Raw genomic sequence first — 22,715 nt, forward strand, 5'->3', positions numbered from 1 at the left:
ACTAGCTGAACCCTGCCAGTGACAAAATAATCTGTCACTCATTTCCTTTCATGCATGATGTTGTGGTTTGTGCACCTGAGGTGTAACTCTTTTCCTTTCTTTTTTTTCTTCTACCCCACTCCACCCTACTTTAGGTTTAGTGAGATGCCACTGATAGATGCCTAGGAACTGATGCGAGTGTACTTGGTGTTTGTTCTGTGAGGACGGAACTGCCACCATGAAGAGTGAGGTGCCATCTGAGGCCCCAGGCAGACAGGACCATCTGAAGGAGCCACTGGTCAACCCAGAGCCCATGGAGGCAGCCAAGAGCTTCCCTGATAACATGGAGGTGATTGGCAAGGCAGGTAGTGAATTTGCAACGCTGTGTGCCGAGTCCAGGCATCGGTCCCTGAGGGACACAGGGACACACAGAGACTCAGAAAGGAGCCTCCCTGGGCGCAAAAAACGCAAGAGCCAACAGGCAGGGCCTTCGGACTGCTCCCTGAAGGAGGGCCACATCAGTGAGAGTTCACTGGCCCCTCAGCGACCCAGGGTAGAACTCTTAGAGCACCCCAGTGAGGATGAACACAATCACGAGTCCTCTTTCAGTGACTGCGCTTCCTCCCCTTCCTCCAGCCTGCGATTCGGGGACTCGGACACTCTCAGCTCAGAGGACGAGGGGGAAGCTGGAGCAACAGGGGGCCATCACAAGGCCCCTGCCCTGGCAACGGAAGGGGGGACTGGCGTCGGGCTGCGCCCCGTTCTGGGTCGAACTCGGGGCAGTCGCTCGCATAAGTGGGTGCGGTCAGAGGCTGAGCCAGTGCTGCTGAAGCGGCCATGTCTGAGCAGTCGGCGGCCTCTGCATAGGAAACGCTTTGTGAAAACGGCACCTGGAGGGGCACCGCGGACTCAGAAGCAAAAGGAGCGACTGCTTCTCCAGAGGAAGAAACGTGAAGTGATTGCACGTAGGAAGTACGCGCTGCTCCACAGCACCAGTAGCTCCAGTGAGGAGCTGAGCAGCGAGTCGTCCTCCCCCTCCTCTACAGAAGCAGAAGATGAGCTATATGTAGATGTCAGCAGCACCAGCAGCCAGCCCAACAGTGCTGCTGTAGCCACAGGTAAATTACAAGCCTTTATTCTATATTTTACGTGTTAGGCATTTAGCTGACGATATTATCCAGAGTGACGTGCCTGCCAAGGGGAAAATGGTGCCTCACATATAGAGCACTCTTAAATCTCTATTCTATCGAAGAGATTTTCTTTCACAGCATGAGATATGATTTATGTAGGCTATATTGTATGGTTGAGGGCATTGTAAAACAACAGGGAATGCTCATGCCAAAATGCTATCTTTTAGAAGACACCTTTTTACCACAGCGTGGTCACCAACAGCCAAATAAAGGTCACTCAGTCTGGTTGACACACTTCACTCCTCTATACTTGAGTGCTATCAAACTTTGTCTTGGTGTAGTCAAAACCTTTTTCTACAAATCAAATCTTATCCTTATTTAGCAATATTCAATTAATAAAAGGAAGTATACAGTAAGTTGTATTATTGTGAAAGGTTAACTGTAACTTCATCTGAGCAGTGATTTTTCTCACAACTCCAATGTTATATGCAAATGAATTTCCATCATGTCACATGAGGGCAAAACTTATTTCTGGGTTTTTAGTCAGTACTTTGCTGTACTGTACTTTATGCTGCAAGCTATGTTTGTTAACAGTTCAGGTGCTATCATTAACTCCCCCATACCCTAGAAAACATTGAGACCACCTCCACCGTAAAAGCCTCCGATTTTTTAATCCATTGATCAAATCAAATACAAATTATTTCATGTAAATTTGTTGTTGGTCCTGTCAGTCCCAACCAAGCTTTGGATCGGGACTGGTGAACTCATTGTTGGGATGGGCAAATCTGGTGTAAATCAACCCGATCATCCTTTTGTGCAAGGATAGGCAACCATGTGCCATGGAGGCCCACGAGTCTGCAGTTTTTATCCCAACCAAACACTACACCAGGTGACAACATGAAAAACAGGAATATTTTCTGTATATGTTACGTTGTTGGGGTTTGGAATGGGTTGGGCAGGTGTGGGTCCATGAGGATCATTAGTGTGAAGGCACTGCTGATGGGCTTGCTGGTAGATAAATGTCTACAGCTCCCCTCCACTTTTCAGGGACCCACACCTAGCAGGCTGTAGTGGAAACCACAGCCCTCTACCTGGTCAAACAGCAGGTTTCCTCAAATCTGCACCCTAGCTTGCTTCTCCCATCCTCAGGGAAGTGGCACAAGCCCAGTGTGCATATGTTAACCACCTTCTGTTTCCTGAAAGCTGAAATGGTGCAGCATTCACAAGAGGACTGAATGTTTACTTCTATGCTTGGATAAGGCTCACCTCTGCCACAGTTCTGTCTTCTTCATGCAGCCATGTTGCCATACCAGTATTTCTGCTAGTGTGGCCCTAAGGAGGGATAGAGGGGTTCAGGGGAAAGGCTGTTGTTGTGCCTGTGTCATGGGAGGCAGGTGGGTTGAGAAAACTCAGACACTCTTGAGCTCTATGCTGCAGCCTTCGCATGGAAACAACGGGTCTCGGAGGGAAAACAAGACTTTTGTTTACAACAGAGAGGGAAGAGGCAACAGCCTTCTAATTGGCCAGAGTTGGAGCATGAACTGTTTACATTTGTTAAGACTCATTTTGCACCACTGACTTGAGATCAACAGGAGATTGAACTCAATGTTTTAACATTTATTAGGCTAATTTTTTTTTTAAGATGGGCATTTATTAAGATGGGCACATCTCATATTCAAATTCACGTTGAGCCTTGAATGCAGAATGAGTTTTCTTATGCTCACATCACCTGGGTTGTCATCAATAGCAGATATAAAAAAGATTATATACACGTGTTCAGTCTCAAACAAATCACATAGCCACTTAGTACCTGATCAAGTTGCCACCTAGATTGAACTTTAAAAAGTGGTCACTCAGGACCTTTGACATTTTGGTTAAATACTTGTTCTATAATTCTGTTTATAATATGTAATTTAGTATCTGTTGGTCACCTTATGCAACACTGCACATGTTTTTTCAAGTTCTCTACCAGTTCTTAAGGTGTTTTTGTTTGTGTAACAGCATGAAGGCTCACCAGAGTGTCAGGTAGGCTTGGAGAGGGTGCTAAGCAGCAGCTCTCAGGAGACCATTAGAATAGAAATCACTCTGGGGAATTATGGAGTTCAGGAGCATGGCAAGTCACTTGTAACTGCACACAAACACACAACCTGTTACACCATTATAGCGTAATAGTTGCACAGCTAAACTTGTTTGTTATTCAGTCGCATGACTAATGTAGCAATTATTTTATCAAAAGCATTTTTGAGCAGCTCTTGCCAGCTGTAAAGCATGAGATTTCCACCTTCATTTCAGCCAAAGTGAAAACTGTGCATATGTTGTTCTAAATTGATAAACAAGTGTGGGGTACATTGACTACTCATTTACCCAATCGTTAACGCTGAATTAATGTATCCGAACTGTGTCTGTTCTTGGTTAAGATGACAATTATTTAGATTATTTAGATGACATCTGCTATCTGCCATGAACATTTGGCATGAGATTTACATGGGAGGCTTAAGAATGTGAAATAGAGGTTGAAACCTTGACTCGTACAGCAGATGCATGAGTCAGCAAATCTGTCATTTACACTGAGAAATGAGATCCATGATTAGAAGAAATTTCTTTTTTATGGTTGTTGGTGAGAAAATAACTAGCCTCCTCTTTCCCTTCTGATTGCAACATTTGAAAACGTTCAGGCTTATTGAACACACCCGAGGGCCCTCTCTTGACATCAAGGCCAGGCGGGGCTAGAGTGAGAGCTGTACCATAGGGGACCAATCACAGGGCAGATTTGGTAATGGTGCTGAAAAAAAGCCAATCCCACTGCAAACAGTGTGGAGCAGGATTTGCTGACCTACATTTCTCCTAGGCCCAGTGCTTAGACTGTTAGCCTGCATGATGATATTGGAGAAACACTATCTACTTCCACAACTTGCTTGGTTTAAGACGAAACCATTGAGGGGAGAGGCTTTTTGAGTCAGATTGGAAAATGAAAGCAGGACAAGAGGGGAGTACATCTTACTTGTACTATGTGTGTGTGTGTGTGTGTGTGAATAAATATGTATGACAACATGCACACACTTTTATATCTATTATGTTTGTCATTTATCATGTGTGTTGGTGCTTATGGAACACAAAAAAGATCGTAAAGGATGCAAGTTAAGGGTTTTCATTCCAAGTATGTATTCTCTGTTGATTAAAAACTGTTTTAGAATGTTTTCTGCTTGTATGTGATGTATAAGTATAACATTGAATTCTTCTGGCATCTTCAGGTGCTCTGGATGAGGATGTGGTGGTGATTGAGGCGACTCCAGCTCCAGCTCCCCCTGTCCCCGCCAGTGAGGAGATCAACGTCACCTCCACAGACAGTGAGGTGGAGATCGTCACTGTAGGAGATGGCTTCAGGTAGGCACCTTGACTTGTCAGCAAGCATTGAAAGACTGTTTGATGTTGTCACTGACTCTCAGGATGTATGGATCGGGGCTATGTTGAAAACAAAAGGATTTTGTTGATCTAAGCTAAGGTAATGCTAATGGAATGAAACTGAATACAATTTACATCTGCGTGTTTGGATGGACGGATGGACAGATAGCAGACAGACAGACAGGCAGGCAGGCAGCAGTGGTTGTCATTGTATAGAGGGACAGAGTAGCACATAATACACAAACAAAAAGAAAGAAACATTATAGGAAGGTATGCAATCACAGTTGACAGTCTATATGATAACCTCATAGTCACTGTGTCATTTCCTGTGTGAAGTAGGCTAATAAAATTGTAGAGCCAAAACATTAGACAATATGTGGCTGCCCAAATACCTAATTAAGTGTATATCCTTTGGTGATAGAAACTGAAACTTACATTATCGCTTTGCTGAAGATAGCACTGTGCTAATTCTAGTTGAGAGCTCTACAGTGTTTAAAAGATTAAAGGTCTATTCCAGTGTGATTGGATTTTTTGCAAATTTTTTATGTTTTCCATCCATTTGATGTTAATTCTGACCATTTTACATGAATGCACCACGATTAAGGATATTTTAAAATCTGTTTTGTCATATCTCTCGAGCTCATTCCCTCCCATCCAATTCCAAACGGCGTAGAAAACTCCTGAGGCTTCTAATTTAGTTGGTAAAGGTAATTCATCGCTGTGATTGAGAAGCCAACAATTGCGTTTTGAAAGTTGCATCAGAACGCTATAAACCTTTACATTCTGAAAGAAGTTCTGAAAGAAGAACACTGTGCTAATGTAACAGATTTTTACTTACTGTGAAGATGCTCTGCTCTTTTCTTTTCAAACGCTAAAGTAGAATCGTCAAGCCAGCTAGAGATAGCCAAAATAACGCCGCAAGTAAGGTCATTTTGCCATCCAAATAATAGCGTAAAATTTGTCACTTTTAGTTCCAGAGCTCTGATTCTAAAGATTCTCTGATTCATCAGAATGGGTTTTATATGAAAAATTCTGACCAGAAGTCCTATTTTTTTATACTAACTTGCTTCATACACCTGGAGTAAACTTGTTGTGCTGCTGTAGGTCAATGGTGCACAATGTGCATGTTACTATGTTACATTCTCACACTTGCTATACTTTAAGTCTTTGTGTTGATGGCTTGTCATCCTCAGAACTGCTGTGTGCTTCAGCCTTTTTCAAAATGTAAATGAAAAGTGAGAGCGGAAGTAGGCTTGATTATCTTAGACAAAGAATCAACATCAGGGAATACTAATTGATGATTCAATAATGTCAAATAACCATTGCGACCAATCAGTGATGTTTACTGTCGGACTATTGGTACTCCTTCATGTTCTCAACACTCTTCCTTTGTCTCCTGTCTCCTGTCAGCTCCTCCACCCCAATTATTATTGGAGGTGGCTTGGTGCAATCATTTCCACCAGCTTGATTTGATTATCCCACTCTCAGCTACCAAATATAGCAAGGACTATGAATTTCTCTCCTGCTAGCAAAGTCACTTTGTCAACCCAAATTAATTTCTCTGTGTTTGTGATGTCTTGTCGCTGTTCTGGTAGGATTTCAGCCTGCTTTGGTCCCGTCATGAAAAGGGTCGCTGTCTTGTCTGTTTTGCAACCATTGCCCTCACCTCAGGATCTGACAGAGCAACTGCAGAAATACCTTAATTTGATGCACTGTATCTGCTATTGGGAGTATTATAATCCAACAAATACGTTGGCACTATTCAGTATATCACAGCAGTTGAGACAAACATGTTCAAGTGCATTTGTTACAGAGTAGTCCGGTGGGAACACACTAGAAAAACTGAAGGGGAAATTTGGCCTCCACTCTACCCAGTATTGTATTGTCCAGAGCCATTTCCCCCAGTGAGTAAACAGGTCTGCTGGAGCCTGGGGCTGAGGTGAAGCTTCTTGCAGTCTCTCAGTATCTCTTGCATGACCGGTCATGTGGCATGAGAGCCCCTTCTTCTCCCAGTACTGCTAAATCATATTGGTTTTGCTTTGTTTTGTGTGTTGTTTGCTAGGCTAGTCATTTATTTATCTTTTTGTTCTCTAAAACAGTAAGTCGAAGCTGTACTACTGATGGCTGCTTTTCCCAGGCTGGAATGCTCTATGTGAAATTTGATGTTAGTCAATGGTACTCGCTCTCTCTAGCTGTGACTATTAGTGTCACTCATCCTTAAATTGTGAGTGTGAGCGTACGTGTGTGGAATCCAGGGCTTGGGGGTGTAGAGGTGTTTATTTTCTTGATAGTGGGAGAGGACTAATAGCACTAAGTTTTCAAGAAAATGAACAGTCTGTTTCCATGGTCATAAAGATGAGAGGAGACGAGATGCAGATGAGAAGGGATGTTCACATGCATGGAGAATGATGTTCTTAACCTTAAGGGTTTTTTGACGCATTTAAATGGCATAACTCGGTTAGAATAACACGTTTAGGCTCATTCTTAGATTATGAGCACCCCAGTTGAGATGCTTGGCTTACTCCGATATTAAAAAGGTTACTGTGGCTTGTAATTATCGTACTCCTTTCACTTTAAAACACAGACTTGCACAGGGTTATAGGTACATTTTGATATCAACAAAAAAACATGGTGGCAAGCAGTACACATTATTACTATTGGGATTATCATTGCTTTCCCCTGTATTGGAAGTAACCCACTGTTAAAGAGGGGAGCTGGTGGCCACAGCTTGTCATGCTTTTTGCTGGCACACCATTTTATCTGTGGGTGAGACACTACAGGTGAACAGAAATATTCCGTCTGTACTTGTGCATATAATTGTAGCCAATATGAAGGGGAGTAGTAAAAGGAGTAAGAGGAGGTTGCTGATTGCTAATGTTCACGATGTGACCCTGTGTTTGATGATGGGAGAGCAGGTGGGGGGGCTGAGTGTAGCGCTCCAGTGGATTTGCTTTGCTCATGGGTTCCATAGCTCTACTTACATCGCCCAGAGAATGCAGGCATAGTGGAGCTGCATGCCTGGTTGTTTATAGCAGTGAAGCCACGTCTCACCAAAACAGGCCTTCTCTGAGTCCTTTCACTGCCCCTGTCCCTTAACTCTCTCTAGAAACGCCACACACAAAGCCAGCTGCTCGCCTGACTCTAAATTAATTCATCTGAGTTTGTCTCATGGATGGGCAGCTTGGGTGGTCGGGGCAAACTAGTTAATTCACAGAGGTTGGAAGCTTGTTTTGTCATGTGCCACTCGCATATTAAACCCACATATTTCAAGTGTTAGTGTAGTAAGTCAGTAATGCACAAAATAACTGCTGCTGGTTTCTGTTCAGGTTGGTGAAGAAATTTTCTTCCCTGGCTGTTGTCTCTTTAGTTGCGTTCAGATTCCAGGACTTGGTTGAACAGGATAAGTTGAACAGGCTTGTCTGTTCTGGCCTTTCAAAGCATAAAGGGGGATAGATGAGTGAATGACCTAAGAAATGGAACAAGACGCTCTCTTTCTCAGGAGAAGTGCTAAATATTTAGTGTGATAGAAATACATTTACGTAAGAATCGTTCTCACCGTCATTCTCTGCAGCCCACTCCATTTTCCTCAGCCCATCTGAGAATCTTATTTCCATTCTCTTAATAAGACTTCCTCTCAATATCCTTCTTTTTCTTCATGTAGGCTATTATGCAGCTCAATCCCTAGACCTCTGTCTCTGTCTCTCTGTTTACCTTTATCTCTCCCGTTTTGTATCTCTCCCACCACAGTATCTCTCCCTCCTCCTCTTTCCCTCATTTATATTAGCCGTAATATTTGAAAATATTTCCAGGAAGTGATAGAGCACTACGCCAAGCTTGGAATGGTGCTTGTCTTATCTGCTTGCTTTTCTGACTTTCAAAGATGTCCTGGCTCGCTGGAGAATGTAGAGATGTGCCTCTCCTAGAGGGGGGATGGGTAGCTGGGGAGTGGGAGGGTGGGAGGGTGGGGAGTCAAAGGTCAGCAGGATGAGCAATGAAAGCTTTGTTTACAGCGCCGTGGGTCTAATTTGTGCGTGCTTGTGTGTCTTATGTCAGTATAGGCACAGCATACACACACACACATACACCATGGCCCAGCCTTTTTGGGGTAACTAAACTTTTTAACAGCCATTAGCACAGAAATTAAAGTTTTCTGTAACTACAACTCAGATTTATGTTGTTTGGGTTTCAGCTTAGATCCCCACCCATGCATAGTATACTGACATTGTGTCTGTGTTTGAGAAGGCTGAAAACATACTGGCTGGTGAAGGCGCCTGCATTGCTTGACATTTCCCATCCAAAATACCAGGCCTCTCCCATTTGATTGGCAGATAAAACGGGTGTCTACCTTCCCGCATTTACTTTGAACAAGTCTAATGACAGTCTACATATCTAGCCTTCTACAGAATATATTGCTAGTAGGGATGTAAACAATTATTTGTGTACTTGGTTACCCATTTGAAATTTAAAACCTGGATAATGCAAATGAATAGCAAATAGATAATTTTCATAAATGTATTATTCTTATGTGTTAAAACTGTACAAAATAAGTGACGCTACACCTCTTGAATGCACAAGGGCTTTATTAAACAACTAAACTCACCCAGCAAAGCTTGGCCAGAGTCTTTCTGCACCTCTGGCTGTCATGTCTATCATTGCCGTCTACGTTAGCTAGTCTAGCATTAGTTTGTCTACTAACCATGCACACGATGCAAAGAAACCCACGCAGTCAATCATGGAGTCATTTCACACAGTCCAATGACACTGTGAAGTGCAAATTATGTGTTATAGTTTTAAAATGCAGGTGGAACAAGTTTTATGTGTAACCTCCTAAAAGTAAATCATCCTACTGTTGCTAGCACGGAGTCGTCCTCTCAGCCATTGGTGCTCTCATTCACTCACTAAAACCCCACGCACCAGAGTAATCAAATAGTATTCGGTTAGAGAAATTGCTTACTAAATTAGGCTACTTGTTATCTGCATCCCTAATTACTAGATTCATGTATTCTCAAACATTTTCTTTTGGGCTATATTTTATGTTTATGTACTATTAGCTTGCTGATCACCGCATTGATGTTAGGAGCCTTGTAGTCACACATCAGACAGACATCAGCACACTTTAGCCTTGTTTTAGCTTTGTGCCTTTCTCCTGTGTAGGAGAAAGGTAACCTCCAAGCCAGATGAGTCTTGTGAGTCAAACAACTCCAGACACTTCTAATTCAGTCGGTAAAGGTAAACCATTACTATGAATGAGAAGCTGACAATTGCTTTTTGCAAAGTGATATAAAACAGTAAGGGGTAACTCCTGTCACACTGGAATTGTCCTTTACGAAACTTATCAAATGCAGAATGATATTGCATTCTAATTGCAATGATACTTATAGTTGAATGATTATGCCACATATTCAGTATATTCATTACTGTGCAATACTGTTTAATACAGTCTAATAATAAAAAAATGGTTTTACCAAATTCATATTAGCGCTACACAAATAATAAAATAACAAAAAATAAATTGATAAATAAATGACTAACATGCAACATCTGAACCACAGAAGTCTAATTTCTTAAGTGGCAGTTCCTTTTACGTGCAATAAATTAAACAACCCTGTTAGACATGTACATTTCTGTTGGGGTGTCGTGGTTCACAGGGTCTATGCACTTTTACCAGGGGCATCAGATGTTTAGTTGTTGACCAATCTGAAGCCAATTATCAGAGGCATTGTTGAACCAGAGCAGAGGAGATTGTGGCCTGTAGTGCTTCAAGAGAAGAAGGAAGCCAATTGCAAAATGAGACAGCTGTAGTGTTCAGTGGATGTTTTGAGGCCTCCAGTTTGTTACCACAAATACGCTTAAAATTAAAAAATAAATTTCAACTCATGATCTGTCGTACTTGATTGCCAAATGTGTGCTTTTGGCCTTGTTGCAAGGAAGTATGACATGTTGACTCTGATGTTATCATGTTGAAATTTAAATTGCAAATTCCATTTGCATTAATAATCCAAATAATAGCAATGGGATTTTTTGTCTATATTGTGAAGACTTAATTCATACTTAAGTGTAAAGCCAGATGCCTAAACCTGTTTACCACTTTTACGCAGTGCAGTTCCTGCATTGTATTAACTCCTCCCCTCCAACTCCCCAACTCCCAGCCTTTGCTGTCCATAGCTTTGGTCCCAGCAGTTCACCCCACATTACCACAGTGCTCAGCCCTCAGCCTCCCCTGAGCCCTCAGGTATTTGGCTCACATCACATGGGGGTGGCAGAACCTCAGCTTTGCCAAGCCACCCATTCCCATAGTGTTCATGTTTACTATGTACTGTTTTCCTCTCAGCTAACCCCCTCAGGGGGCCATGGTGGTAAACAGATATTTACAAAATAATCCCAGGTCTACTTGTGGGTAATTAGGAACCCCTCCCTAGTGGGCAGTCCTGCTCCCTGGGATCAGCCCAGCGCTGAGGAGCCTGGGCCAATTAGACCCCAACACAACCCCCATGTCCCTCCTCTTCATACCACCCTCATAGCTGTGTGTTTGTGTGTTCTCACAAGTGTGGGTGTATATGCATGCATGTGGGCATGAGTGTGCATTTGCTAACCCGTGAAGTAGGGAAGTTAATAGGCTTCCTCCTCCTCTATTCCATTTACTTTGTTGTGCAGCGTGTCCGACAGGAAATTGGATGGACCGCAGTATGAGCTAATGGGAATCCCCCTTATCACAAGCAGCAGTGAGAATGGCATTTCCTGAGTTGAAGCACATGTCAGGAATGTGATCAAAGGCAAACTCTTGCAAGCCTAATTAAGCATTCTGCTTAATGCAGAATAGATCTATAATTTAACCAGACTATACTATTTACAACTCATTACTATTCATATGAGTGCATTTGCCCTTATATCCATATAATCTTGCAGTCATTCAACCCATGTGTCCTCCCACTCTGGCTTCATTGATTATTGGCAAGATCCTGAACATTTTTATGTGGATATAAAGGGAGTATTTAAATTCGCATTTCAAAAAGGCATTGAATTTAACTTCTTGTTATTCTGTTTACTAATGTCTTTTACTATTAATTTTCCATCTGACAATTCATCTACTGCTTTACCATTTACACTTTGTCACACTTTCTCATTTTCTTCACACTTTATTATTAAATGACTCTAAGACGACATGCAGCCAGTGTGCCATGCTAAAAATAATACAAAGACCAACCCATACTACAGTAAAAGGAGCCCTCCTTGGCCAGCTGTTGGCCTGTGGATTCTCACTCACTCTCTGCGCAGTCTATAGCATGTTGCTAATGCTAACAAGCCACCGCAATGTCCGGGTTGGGGATCCCTCAACTCTCTCCTGGGTCTGGCAGGCCAGATGGAGGCCAACCTGACTGTGCTTCCTCACAATTCTCCTCCAACCCGACCAACAGTGGTGGAGTAAATCCAGTGTACAGTAGAGCTAGCATTAGCCATTAGCCGAGGGTCAGCTTACCACCAGCGATTAGCTTATGAGTTATCAAGCTTAAACAAATCCTAGTTTCTTAAAACGTCTTTAGGCCATTGTAAATGAATAAGGTGAGATGATGGTTGATTATTGATGATTATTGATTGTGGTCCTTTTTAGAAACTGGGCTTTGTTCATGCTAGCATATGAAAGCTAACATTACCTAATAGACAGCGGTGGCTTCTTGCAGATAGTTTCTTATTTGAGTTGACTGAAGGAATGGCATCAGATGTCAACCTAACAAACTTGCCGAACACCATGGATTGTTAAATTCATAATGTAGTCAGTGAATGCAGTTACACTCCCACACAGTGAGCACGAGGGTGGTGTGTTTGCTGGGACCAGGAAAGGCAGGACTAAAAATGCAACCAATGACATTTACCATAATTGTTGACGTAAAATACGTCAAGAATTTCACTCTAAGCATTCTAAGCTGATTTTGAAACCAGGAGGAGCAAGTCGAAGTTTTGGTCATGCAGTTTGTATTTAAAATATCACAAACCCTGATTTTCAATATTTATTCATGCCAATGTATAGCCCAAATGCTTCAGAGAGGTGGAACAATTCATTTTTCAATGGAATGGGCCTTTAATCACTGAACTAGTCTATAATAAGCTCCATGGTTATGATCAAGCTGTGGTTAACTCCTGTCTCTCTTTTTAAAAGCTCTCTGGGAACACTGGTGCTATCCCCTAGCCACATTGCTCCATGGCATCCTGCTTTACGGCACCCAAACAGTCTCTTGTCTCCGTTCCCCCGGGTTCATCCCTCATCCCTCCTCCCTCCACTCATCTTGCTTTACGGCACCGTGAGGGGAAATGCAGCTATTCCCTGGCCTCTCACTCTGGTCTCAGAGAGCGACAGGAGCCTTTGAGAGAGAAAATTAAAAGGAGGAAAGGAGGGAGGGTTGAAGGCAGGGTGAGAGAAGTACAGAATATCCGAGAGAGATGTAGGAGGAAGGGGAAGGAAAGAATGGAAAGATCTAAATGGAGGGGGGTGGGGTGGTATTGGATGCAGAGCTCAATGATAGCAGCTCTGAGAGAACAAGCTAACCATAGTTTCTGTAAAAGCAGATTGTTCATAGATGTAACATATGTTTAAATCATAGCTTTAATGCAATTGTGAGTTATGTACATGAAAGGATGTCCACACTACTATTTGGTCATTTTTTTACAGCTCTGACAGGGGATTATTAATTTGATTTGATCAACAAGAAGCTTAACTCAATTACAGAAACCATTCTTAGTTGTTTTGCTGTATTTTCCTCTTTGCAACAACAGTATATCTGGTATTTTTGTGATTTTGTGTGTGAATGTGTTTGTGTGTATGTGTCTTTGAGTTAGCTGCTGTGCCATCATGTCAGCTGGATCTTATTTACATTCCAGCCATGTTTCCCAGCAGCTCCCAAAGTGAGGCTGATTTGGTGCTCACTTTACAGAAAAAGCAGTGAAGACCACTGCAGAACATCAGCGCTTTTTTGCCACTTATTAATTATATGATCAATTGCGGCACAAAAATAAAATGTAAAGCATTTTCACATACATTTACACCTAATTAAGAATCCCAAGTTTACTGTTGCTTTATTGTTCTTTAGGTTTAATTTTTTTCATTATTTGCCGATAAGATAAACAGAGCATCAAGCCATGCTGTGGCACAGCACTAAAACCAAGTATGGAGATAGAATTGGTACCTGTAAAACAAAAAATCTAAACAAAATTAATTTAACATAAAATAATCCAGTTATCAGCTATGCTATGCTTTTGGCAGTCAGCGCTTGAGGAAAATATTGTTTCTTATGAAAGAAAGCCTCAGAGGGTTTGATCTAAACCACTTAAAAGAAGAGTTCTGGGGTAAACAAAGACAAGCCAACATTTGATTGGCTACAACAGAACAGAAAATAGGAGAGGGGTCATCCTGCCGCCATGGGGTCACACTAAGACAATTAAATGTAGGTGTGCCAGTGGGGCCAAATGTAATTTCCAGGTTGCACAATTTCAAGTTTGGTCACATTTGGTCATAAAATGGTCGCACTTTAGAACCCTGCACTAATACATGAAACTGTGATAAATAATGGTATTTACAGTACTATTAGTATTTACAAGTTAGCCTAATCCTTAATTAATCAAAGCTATGAAAATCTTAGGTTACTGGTAGGTCACAGGTGTAATTCTGCAACAGCCAGCTGAGTCATGGTCAAACAATGGGTTTTACCAGCATAAAAACGCATGCTGCATTGAGCAGGTTCTATCGTAGGATGTACCATGCATCTGCATGGCTGCCCCTTGGAAGATCATGCTGTTGTTGCAGGATCCTTTCAGCTTCAACATGAAAGACTTAGTGATTTTGAAATCAATTTAAGATCTGCAGTTGTTCAGCTGTGAATGATATTTTACACATTTCCCACTGGCACAGTGAAAATTAGACTTAATTTGTCTTAAGAAGAAACTAGAAAACACAATTGCTTTGTAGGTATTCGTTAATGACAGTCGTTAATGAATTGTCAGATTCATTGGTGTTTGCATTTAGTCCCACACAGAATGTTGTATCCCACACACTGAACACTCTTGTCATCCAGTCACACTGGTTTTAAGATATGTTGGAGGAACCTGCTGATATTGCATAATGTGGAAATAAACGCCTAAAATAGTTAATTGCAGGATTTTCATCATTGGGCTGAGAGTAAGTATTGCTTTGCATTTGAATATTTTTTCCACCACAAAAGGTTAAGGTCAGTCACAGACCTCATCGTCACACACTCAGTCCAAGTTTCAACTGTCTTGGTTTTTAGAGACTTCACAAGTGTGTTACTGTGCTCGCTGTGTTGTAAGACCAGGTCTAAATACTCACAACACAATTGCCCTTCCTTGCCTTTTCTCCTAGTTTCTCCACCAGCAGCCTCTAGTCACAGACCAATGAGGAAATAGATCCCCTACTGCAAAAGACAATAATGGTTTGTATGTCTGTATGTCCACAGGTCTCGCTCAGTGGGGGGTCTTGGCAGGATCTGGGCCACTAGTTGCTCCCAGAACCGGCTCCAGGAGCCTCGCGGACGCCACCGGCTGTCCACTGTCATCCAGCCACTGCGCCAGAATGCGGGGGAGGTGGTGGACCTCACTGTCGATGAGGATGGTAAGATTAAACCTAGGAGAAGTCCTTTATCTAAGTTATGTTTAACTGTCTCCCTGTTTAAGGTCATGCCAATCCTTCTTCCAGCTATAATCTTTTATTTTTGTTATCTTTTTTATTTAACTACATGTGCTGAGGATTTTCTTCAGGTCCTTGTTGAACTGTTCGTCTCTGAATTGCCTGTGGTAGTAACTTTATAGGCCAGCTACAGAGCCCGGTAGTGGCTGGCCTATAGGTAAAAAATGTATTTCAATGGGATTTTATTTACAAAATGTTTAAGAAAAAGATTCAAAACATGACCAAGACAAATAAGGTTTAAATTGTGCAAAAAAAGGCACACAAAAGTGCAATGGATATCATGTCTGGGTATTTTCATGCTGGAAGATGAAATGTATGTGCGACACCATACAGGAACTCAACCATAGACTTAGTTTAGTTAAATGTTCAGCAATAAGCATTGGGCAGTTTTGGCGGGACATTATGTCGTCTGTGTGTCTGTCTGTGTGTAGACACATTACTGTGAACACGATAACCAAAGAAAAATACATGATAGAAACATCATACTTACACTACAGATTCCCCCTATAGAGCAGATGATCTGATTAGATTTTGGAGCTCCTTGCTGCATAAATTTCCATATTAATGAGGAAAAGCTAATTTTCTTGAAGCTTCTTCAACTCCTTAATGCTTTAAGAAACAGAGTTCATATTAATACTGCCCATGTGTTATGTGAAGGCAAGTACGTTGACATAGAAATATTTACTAATTAAATAATTAATTAGCTTAATTAATGGCCTAATTAGCATAACTAGTTATGTTTAATATGTGCCTCTTGTTAAATTTCATTTTAAATTGTAATTAATTTCAAAAACCTTATCAACGACAATCAGTTCCCCACTGGCTAAGATATGGCAAACTCCCTGCATCTAATACAATTTGCCTCCAGAGCTTCCCACAATTATATTTCAGTGGACAAGTGGAGCAATGACTGATGACTGAGTGACAAGATAATTATTTGGTCAATATGATTAATTAAATGTCAAAATATCATCTTAGATGGAGCAATGGTCCTCCCCAAATGTTATAGTCTAACCTCAATTTCGATTTTCCAAGTTAAATTTATTATTTGTTCACAAAGTTATAACCAAATTGTAATAACTACAGTCAGGTCCTAGCTAGGACTGTTAAAATGCTTGGAATGTCTTTTTGCGTACAGACTTGTTGTTTCCCCTGTTATTCTTTCAACTTAGACTGTTCACAGGCCAATTCCTGCACACAAATCAGCTGTTGCAGATTAAGCAGCTGTCCATACACTTTGACTCTGACTGCCAGACATGTGAAATTAGCGTGAGAATATTATGTGAAGGCAGTAGGCTTTTTGCACATCATCTCCATGTCCAGTCCAAACAATTATCCTGTTTTACTGAAATAATTACACCCACAATTATTAATCTCTGCGAACCCGCAGAAAGTAAGATGCAATCAACACATCCCAATAAAATATGCATGAAGGAATGAAATACAATAACATCAAACTGATTGATTGGAAGATGAGTGTGACCTTCATCTATAGTTGTACTGGAAACATTGAACTGATTATTATTATTATACAGAAGCTATAGGGGACATTTTCTTATGCAAAATATTTGACTGATGGTTACACCATTGTGCTTGATGCCCGCATGGAATAAAACATATTCAGTGCAAACATTGTTATTAAGTTGCCTATTAATGATATGTATATAATGTTGGTTTTCATAATTTTAACGTTTTATTCTACACAGCTCGTCTTTCCTAAGAATACTAACAATTATTTTTTTTCTAAAAACATTTAAATATGATTTGTAAGCATTTCAGCATTAAACAGTAAAGGGATACATTTTTATGGGGACAGAAACTCCATCTATCAAAAATGTCTACATTATATGGAGAAATAGATGGTCTGGTCTCAAAGCGCAGTGCTTAGGATAAATATCTACAAGAGTCCAGCTCCACCAAAGCTGGCCCACGGAAAGAGTCTCTGTTAACTTGAAACCTTGCTTCGCATTTTTTGGCCAGCTAGGGCGGACTCGTGAAGATCATATTGACTTCTGTGACAGGACCAGCTATCCTGGATCACTATCCCTGTTCTCAGAAGATTCATAAATATCAGCCTTGAGGATGGAACTTCAAAAGCTGATACCAAGTTGTCTGTAACATTAGTCCTCATATTCATAGTCAAACTCAAGACACAAGCGCCACAGAAATAAATGCTTACAACTTAATAAACATTAATCTCATGCTTCAGTAAGGTCGACATGGGGCTCTCTCTTTTTAGTCACTGTTCAAGCTAAATGGGACTTGAGGGGTGGTGAGCCATAATTCAAAATGACATTAAATTGTTAACTACAAGAAGCAATGCGGCACATGCAATTATTAATGAAACATTTGCCAGAAATGGTGTAATCATGAAATTTAGTCTTACAAAGTGAGCTAATGATAGCCTCCAGCAAAGGGTACTTCATGTCCAGCTGGCAAAATAAAAATGTGTTTGTTATTGGGCTTTAAGCATCGGGCTTTAAGCATCAGGTTCTAAGCATCAAATGATCACTCATTAATGATAAGAATAAAGAGATCTTTTGTGTATGTTAGCCTTTGTCAAGCAGTGCCGTGTTTATATGCATTTCTTTTCACAGTACACCAGTACTTTATTTTTTCTTACAAGCGTGTTCTTTAACCTGAGGCATTTGTGCGACTTAAGTCCAATGTGGTTCTCTTTATCAGCTGACGCCCATGACTGATAGCAAAATAGTAGAGCACTCAGATATTAGAGTATTTGCATTTCTTTGGAGAAGGAGGAGAAATTAATTTGTGAATATGAAAAGCAGATGGAGCGCACACTGGAATGCTAATAAGGTCTGCTCTTCTCCTTGGCTGCTAAGCCACTGTAGACAAGCACACACATGCCACAGTCCGCACTAGGATTATTCTTTTCCAGACACAGTGTCCAGTTGGAGTTTAGTTGGTCACACAAATTATGTGATTTCATGGCATTTCATTTCACACATACCAGTGCATACATTCATATGTTAAACAGTAGGCTTACATGTAGACATGTATTAATGCAATATTGAATTAATGAGGTTTTGTTACCCACTGTTGAATGATATTTGAAAACTAAAGTAGCATAAAGATGAAATGGAGTTTCCATTGTAACAGATTGAATTGGACAAATGGAAAGACACCCACAGAAGCTTAGAGGAGTGAGATCCACAGCTCTTTTCTTGGGTGTGAGTGTCACCATTCCTCCCTCTCAAATTAGCACTTGTTTAAACTTTTTTCTCTTTCCCCCCCCCCCAGATCTCTCAGTTGTGCCAACCACCTCTGGCAGCATTCACCCTCAGACAGTCAGGTCGTCCTCGTCATCATCTTCCCATCATGCCTCTACCTCAGAGCTCAATGATGCCCCAGGCCCTTCCACTAGCTGCCCAGGCCCGCTCCCTGACAGTATGCACGCACAGAGGTCAAGTGGCTCGACTCGCACGGCCACAGAGGGTAAGGCAGGACACGGCATAGTGATACCAGCTGCTATGTTGTCTGGTGTCTGTTCACTGTCTCATCTCACCATAGGCTGTTGCTTGGTGTTTGTTTTCTTATATTTTTGCCAGTTAAAGCAATATTCAACTTAGTTTTAACATGGGGGTTATTCGGCACGAATGTGCCACCATGAAAACTATAATATAAACTACTCACTCACAGGAACCATCTCTCCTAAATTGTATCCCTCCGCTATGTTCTCTTCTATCAATAACAATGCGATTCGGTGAAATTATGTTCTAAAACACTGGATCCACAGTCCATTGAAAATCACAACAGTGGGATCTGTTGTTGAATCTGTTCACCAACGTGTTAAATGTATTTTCTCATTCAAATTAATGGGAAGTAAAAATCTGAATGCTACAAACTGGTCCCATCTGCATCTGCTATTGTTGAATAGTTTATAGTCTGGTTTTGATGGCGGTCAAGTGCCGAATAATTCCCATGTTAAAACTAAGTGGAATATTGCTTTAAAATACGGACCTGGTATGTTTATCTTGCTCTCATCAGATGACAGCAGGCCAAGTTTGTCAAGTACAGCGGGGGAGAATGCCGGCACGGCCATGCCCAGACTCCCGTCCTGCTGTCAGCAGCACTCCCCGTGCGGAGGCCCCTCCCCTGGTCACCTGTCCCTGAGCCACTCCCATTCGAGCTGCTTGCAGGCCTCGTCCTCCCAGCAAACCGGCAGCTCCCAGCACAGCCACAGTCACAGCCACAGCAACGCTCACCACTTCCTCCACCGCCTCCACCACCCGACCCCGCAGCCCCCACCCTCCCTGCCCTTCCAGGAGGCGAGCTGCCCCGTGGAACGACCCACTGCTCTGCCCGCGCCCTGCGCTGGAGTCAGCAGCAGCAGCAACAGCAGTAGTAGCAGCGCCACAACCCACTACCATGACCAGGTATGCCTATGCTGCATTCAGCACCAGAGAAGTTATGATGTACACAGTGGTCACAGTGCTCATTTGCTTTTATGTTTTTCAGAACCCTTTGTGTGTCAGGTGAGTCAAGGAAACAGTAATTATGTGAGGAATAATGGGCGAAGTCCTAGAGGGGAAATTGTGAGAATGTATTTCTGCTTTTTTTTCGTCTCCCAAACTGGCACACCTGCCAGTTAAGAGTAATCTATGTTTCGCAATGAGTTATTACATTACATATTTTATGGTTACCTGTTCTCACTAGTTTGTTTTCAATGCTTTGTGGATCATTAAAGTTTAGCTTCCTCTTTTTCCACTTTAAAGAGGAAGACAGTACATTTCCATTAATCACTTTGTTTTATAATTGAATTATATTGGACTCACTACCTATGTAGTATTAATATTGCAAGCCATGTTCCTTCTTGAAGATGGTGAGAGATCATTTCTGGGTACTGCATATTGTTGTTATCACGGATACAGCAGCTCTAGCCATACACTGTCATACTATATATTTTATATAAAGGCTGACAACCAACCTGCCATAGGCCATAAACCTGCAAATAGCTGAGATCTTAGCATGAAGATTATGAAGGATCTTGTTATAAGCCTGCCTTCAAGCAAAATCTGGCACTGAATAATTTGCATTCTTAGAGCTACATAGTTTGTTATTTACCATCAAAGTGGGGCAGTGTGTTGGTTAAAACGTAGCGATCCTGTTTAGTTGGGGTAATGGGATGTCTATCTGCAGGTCAGGTTAGGGGCGTTCTCAGCAGCCTTCACTCCCCTTCTTTGTCTCAGTACACTGGATCCTCAATAATTTATGGGGGTTTGGGGGCAAGTATTCAAAAATGGGTCATCAAGAATTGGTTTACATGTTGCAGGCACAGGGCAAAATCCCTCGCCCTTTGATGAGGGGTGACTGTATGTAGAAAATGCCCTCAGGTAAGGCATACTGCCTGAATGATCATGTTTTATGTATCAAAGTGTTAAAACTATTGCCCCCATGATTTCTCCCAACTTCCTCCTCTAATGCGTCAAAACTACAATATGCAGGGTTTTCCTTTGAGGCAGGAAGTGTATTGCTAGTCCTACCCCTCTCCCACCCTTCTCCCCCTCAGTTGGTCAAGTTCACACCCCAACACATGTCACTCATCTTGATGAGCGGTCTACCTTGAAATGGCCTTTAGCCTGAGGCTGTGGTAGCCGGCAACCATAAGGCTAACACAGGTGTTAAAGAAACAATGGCCAACGCAGGCTTATGCTGCATTCACGTCATATTGGAAGAAGCGAAAGAACAGGGTGACAGTGTGGTGACAACTTGGCAGCATTCACACAGTTAACTTGTTGTAACGCCCTCATCCAAAATAATTGTATTGTATTGCATAGGACTAGATTGTATATGACTTTTGTAACTACATTTTCAAAATGAAAGCAAGTTAGCACATCACATTAGATACCCAGATATCTGTGGTTGACTGTTGATTAACTCATAACTCGTATGTTCTAAAAGCTCATGCTCTCAAAATGACGTATTGGTTTAACGCACCATTGGAGCAGTGTGCCCCTCTTCCCTCTCTAACACCGCTGTCCTCTTCCCATAGCAAACTCTGCCAGTGGACCTGAGTAACAGCAGCGTGCGGAGCAGTGGAAACAGCGGGGCTGGTTTCCATGGTAGCAACTCGGCCTTTGACCCTTGCTGCCCGGGCTCCACCTCGCGGCCTCCTGCTTATGTTTCCCAGGCCACTCCTGGGCCCAGCCAGCCAAATGCGGTGGACTCGTTCAACTCCTCGCTGGTGGCTCAGCCCCAGCCCCAGCCGCAGCCCCAGCTGTCCTCCTGCAGACATTACATGCACCCCTCCTGTGAGTACACCTCATCTTCATTTTTAACATTGAAAGATCTACTGCTGTATTTTGAAAATGCATTGATTAGAGCCATGCTTGCAAAATTATGCAGACAGCTGCACTCCTGAAACCTAGTGCTAATAGTAATTAACAGAGCCTGATGGTTAATGTGCCAAGTGCTGTGGGAACTACACCAGGCAGGAGCGGTTAATTGCTCATTCTACCCAGAATAGCTCAGTATGGAGAGTGAAGCGGTGTGGCAAGGCTCCCTGGTGGGGATGTAGTCAGAGAGTTAGTTGCAGCTGGTTGGAAGAACTGCCTGTGCTCACCTCATCTCACCTCACTCATTCCTACCTGTCCTCCTCCCTTCTTCCCGGCTGGTGGTTGGAGAAGGTAACAGGGAAGTCTGCACAGAGAAGTATCATTAAATAAATGAGGTTACTATTTAGGAATGGGATATCTCGACATTTGAATTTTAATATTTTTCTTTGCCAGAAACCTGTCACATCATTGAGGAAACATTTCTGTGTCAACACTTATTTAGTCAAAAAGTGTCTTTGAAACATTCTCAGCATGACGAGCTAACAAACAAGCTTGGTGCTAGCAGCAACATTTGGTTTGCATGAGGAATAAATACCAAGATGTTTGTCTGGTAACTTAAGGACAAATGTAGAAACTTTTTCCCTCACATTTTGACAAGTGCCAGATGAAGAGAAATAACAGACTAAATTTCAAAATGTCAAGTCATCCCTTTAATCCTGGGGTAGTGCAAGAAAGGAGGTTACTAAATGTTTCCTCTCCTCCTCTTCTCTCTTTCTTCCAACCCAGATGGCTCTCTAGCACACTCGCTGCATCATCAGCCTCCCGCCGCCTGTCCCCATTCCCATGGAAACCCCCCACCTCCACCTCCACCCCAGCCCCATCCACAGGGCGATTACGTCATCCCCCACCCTGTCCACGCCTTCCACCCGCCCCTGCCATCACACCCCTCGGGCCACGCTGTGCCCCCTGCCCCTCCCCCTCCTCTGCCTGCCCACCACCTCTCCAGCACTAGTGCCCCACTGGCCCAGCACCTGCCTACGGATCACCAGACCCTGCCGCACCATATGCCGGCGCTGGGGGGGCCCGTGCAGAGGCTCCATCAACATGACATACTGCAGAGGATGGAGGTCCAGAGGCGCAGGATGATGCAGCACCCCACGTGAGTACTGCCATCGCCCCGTTTGTTTCCTTGCCCCACCCTGAGTAACTGTTCTA

At 42.4% G+C, this 22,715-nt stretch overlaps 1 protein-coding gene across 3 annotated transcripts in view; it reads left to right on the top strand.

The window, feature by feature from the left end:
* The window catches only part of rnf111 (ring finger protein 111), a 32,743-nt gene that overhangs the window by 3,298 nt on the left and 6,730 nt on the right, over positions 1–22,715 (top strand). For all 3 annotated transcript variants that reach the window (XM_071531644.1, XM_071531646.1, XM_071531645.1), the window contains exons 2-8: positions 135–1,097; positions 4,361–4,493; positions 14,975–15,129; positions 18,466–18,660; positions 19,213–19,601; positions 21,218–21,476; positions 22,287–22,659. In XM_071531644.1, the coding sequence (XP_071387745.1) occupies positions 218–1,097; positions 4,361–4,493; positions 14,975–15,129; positions 18,466–18,660; positions 19,213–19,601; positions 21,218–21,476; positions 22,287–22,659 (2,384 nt within the window). In that variant the 5' untranslated portion in view covers positions 135–217. The remainder of the gene's footprint in view (positions 1–134; positions 1,098–4,360; positions 4,494–14,974; positions 15,130–18,465; positions 18,661–19,212; positions 19,602–21,217; positions 21,477–22,286; positions 22,660–22,715) is intronic.

This window comes from Centroberyx affinis, unplaced genomic scaffold (assembly GCF_046629955.1).
Source record: "Centroberyx affinis isolate AG114_WGS23_722 - 3 ecotype Tasmania unplaced genomic scaffold, CSIRO-AGI_Caff_v1 ptg002105l_1, whole genome shotgun sequence".
NCBI classification, from domain to species: Eukaryota; Metazoa; Chordata; class Actinopteri; order Beryciformes; family Berycidae; genus Centroberyx; species Centroberyx affinis.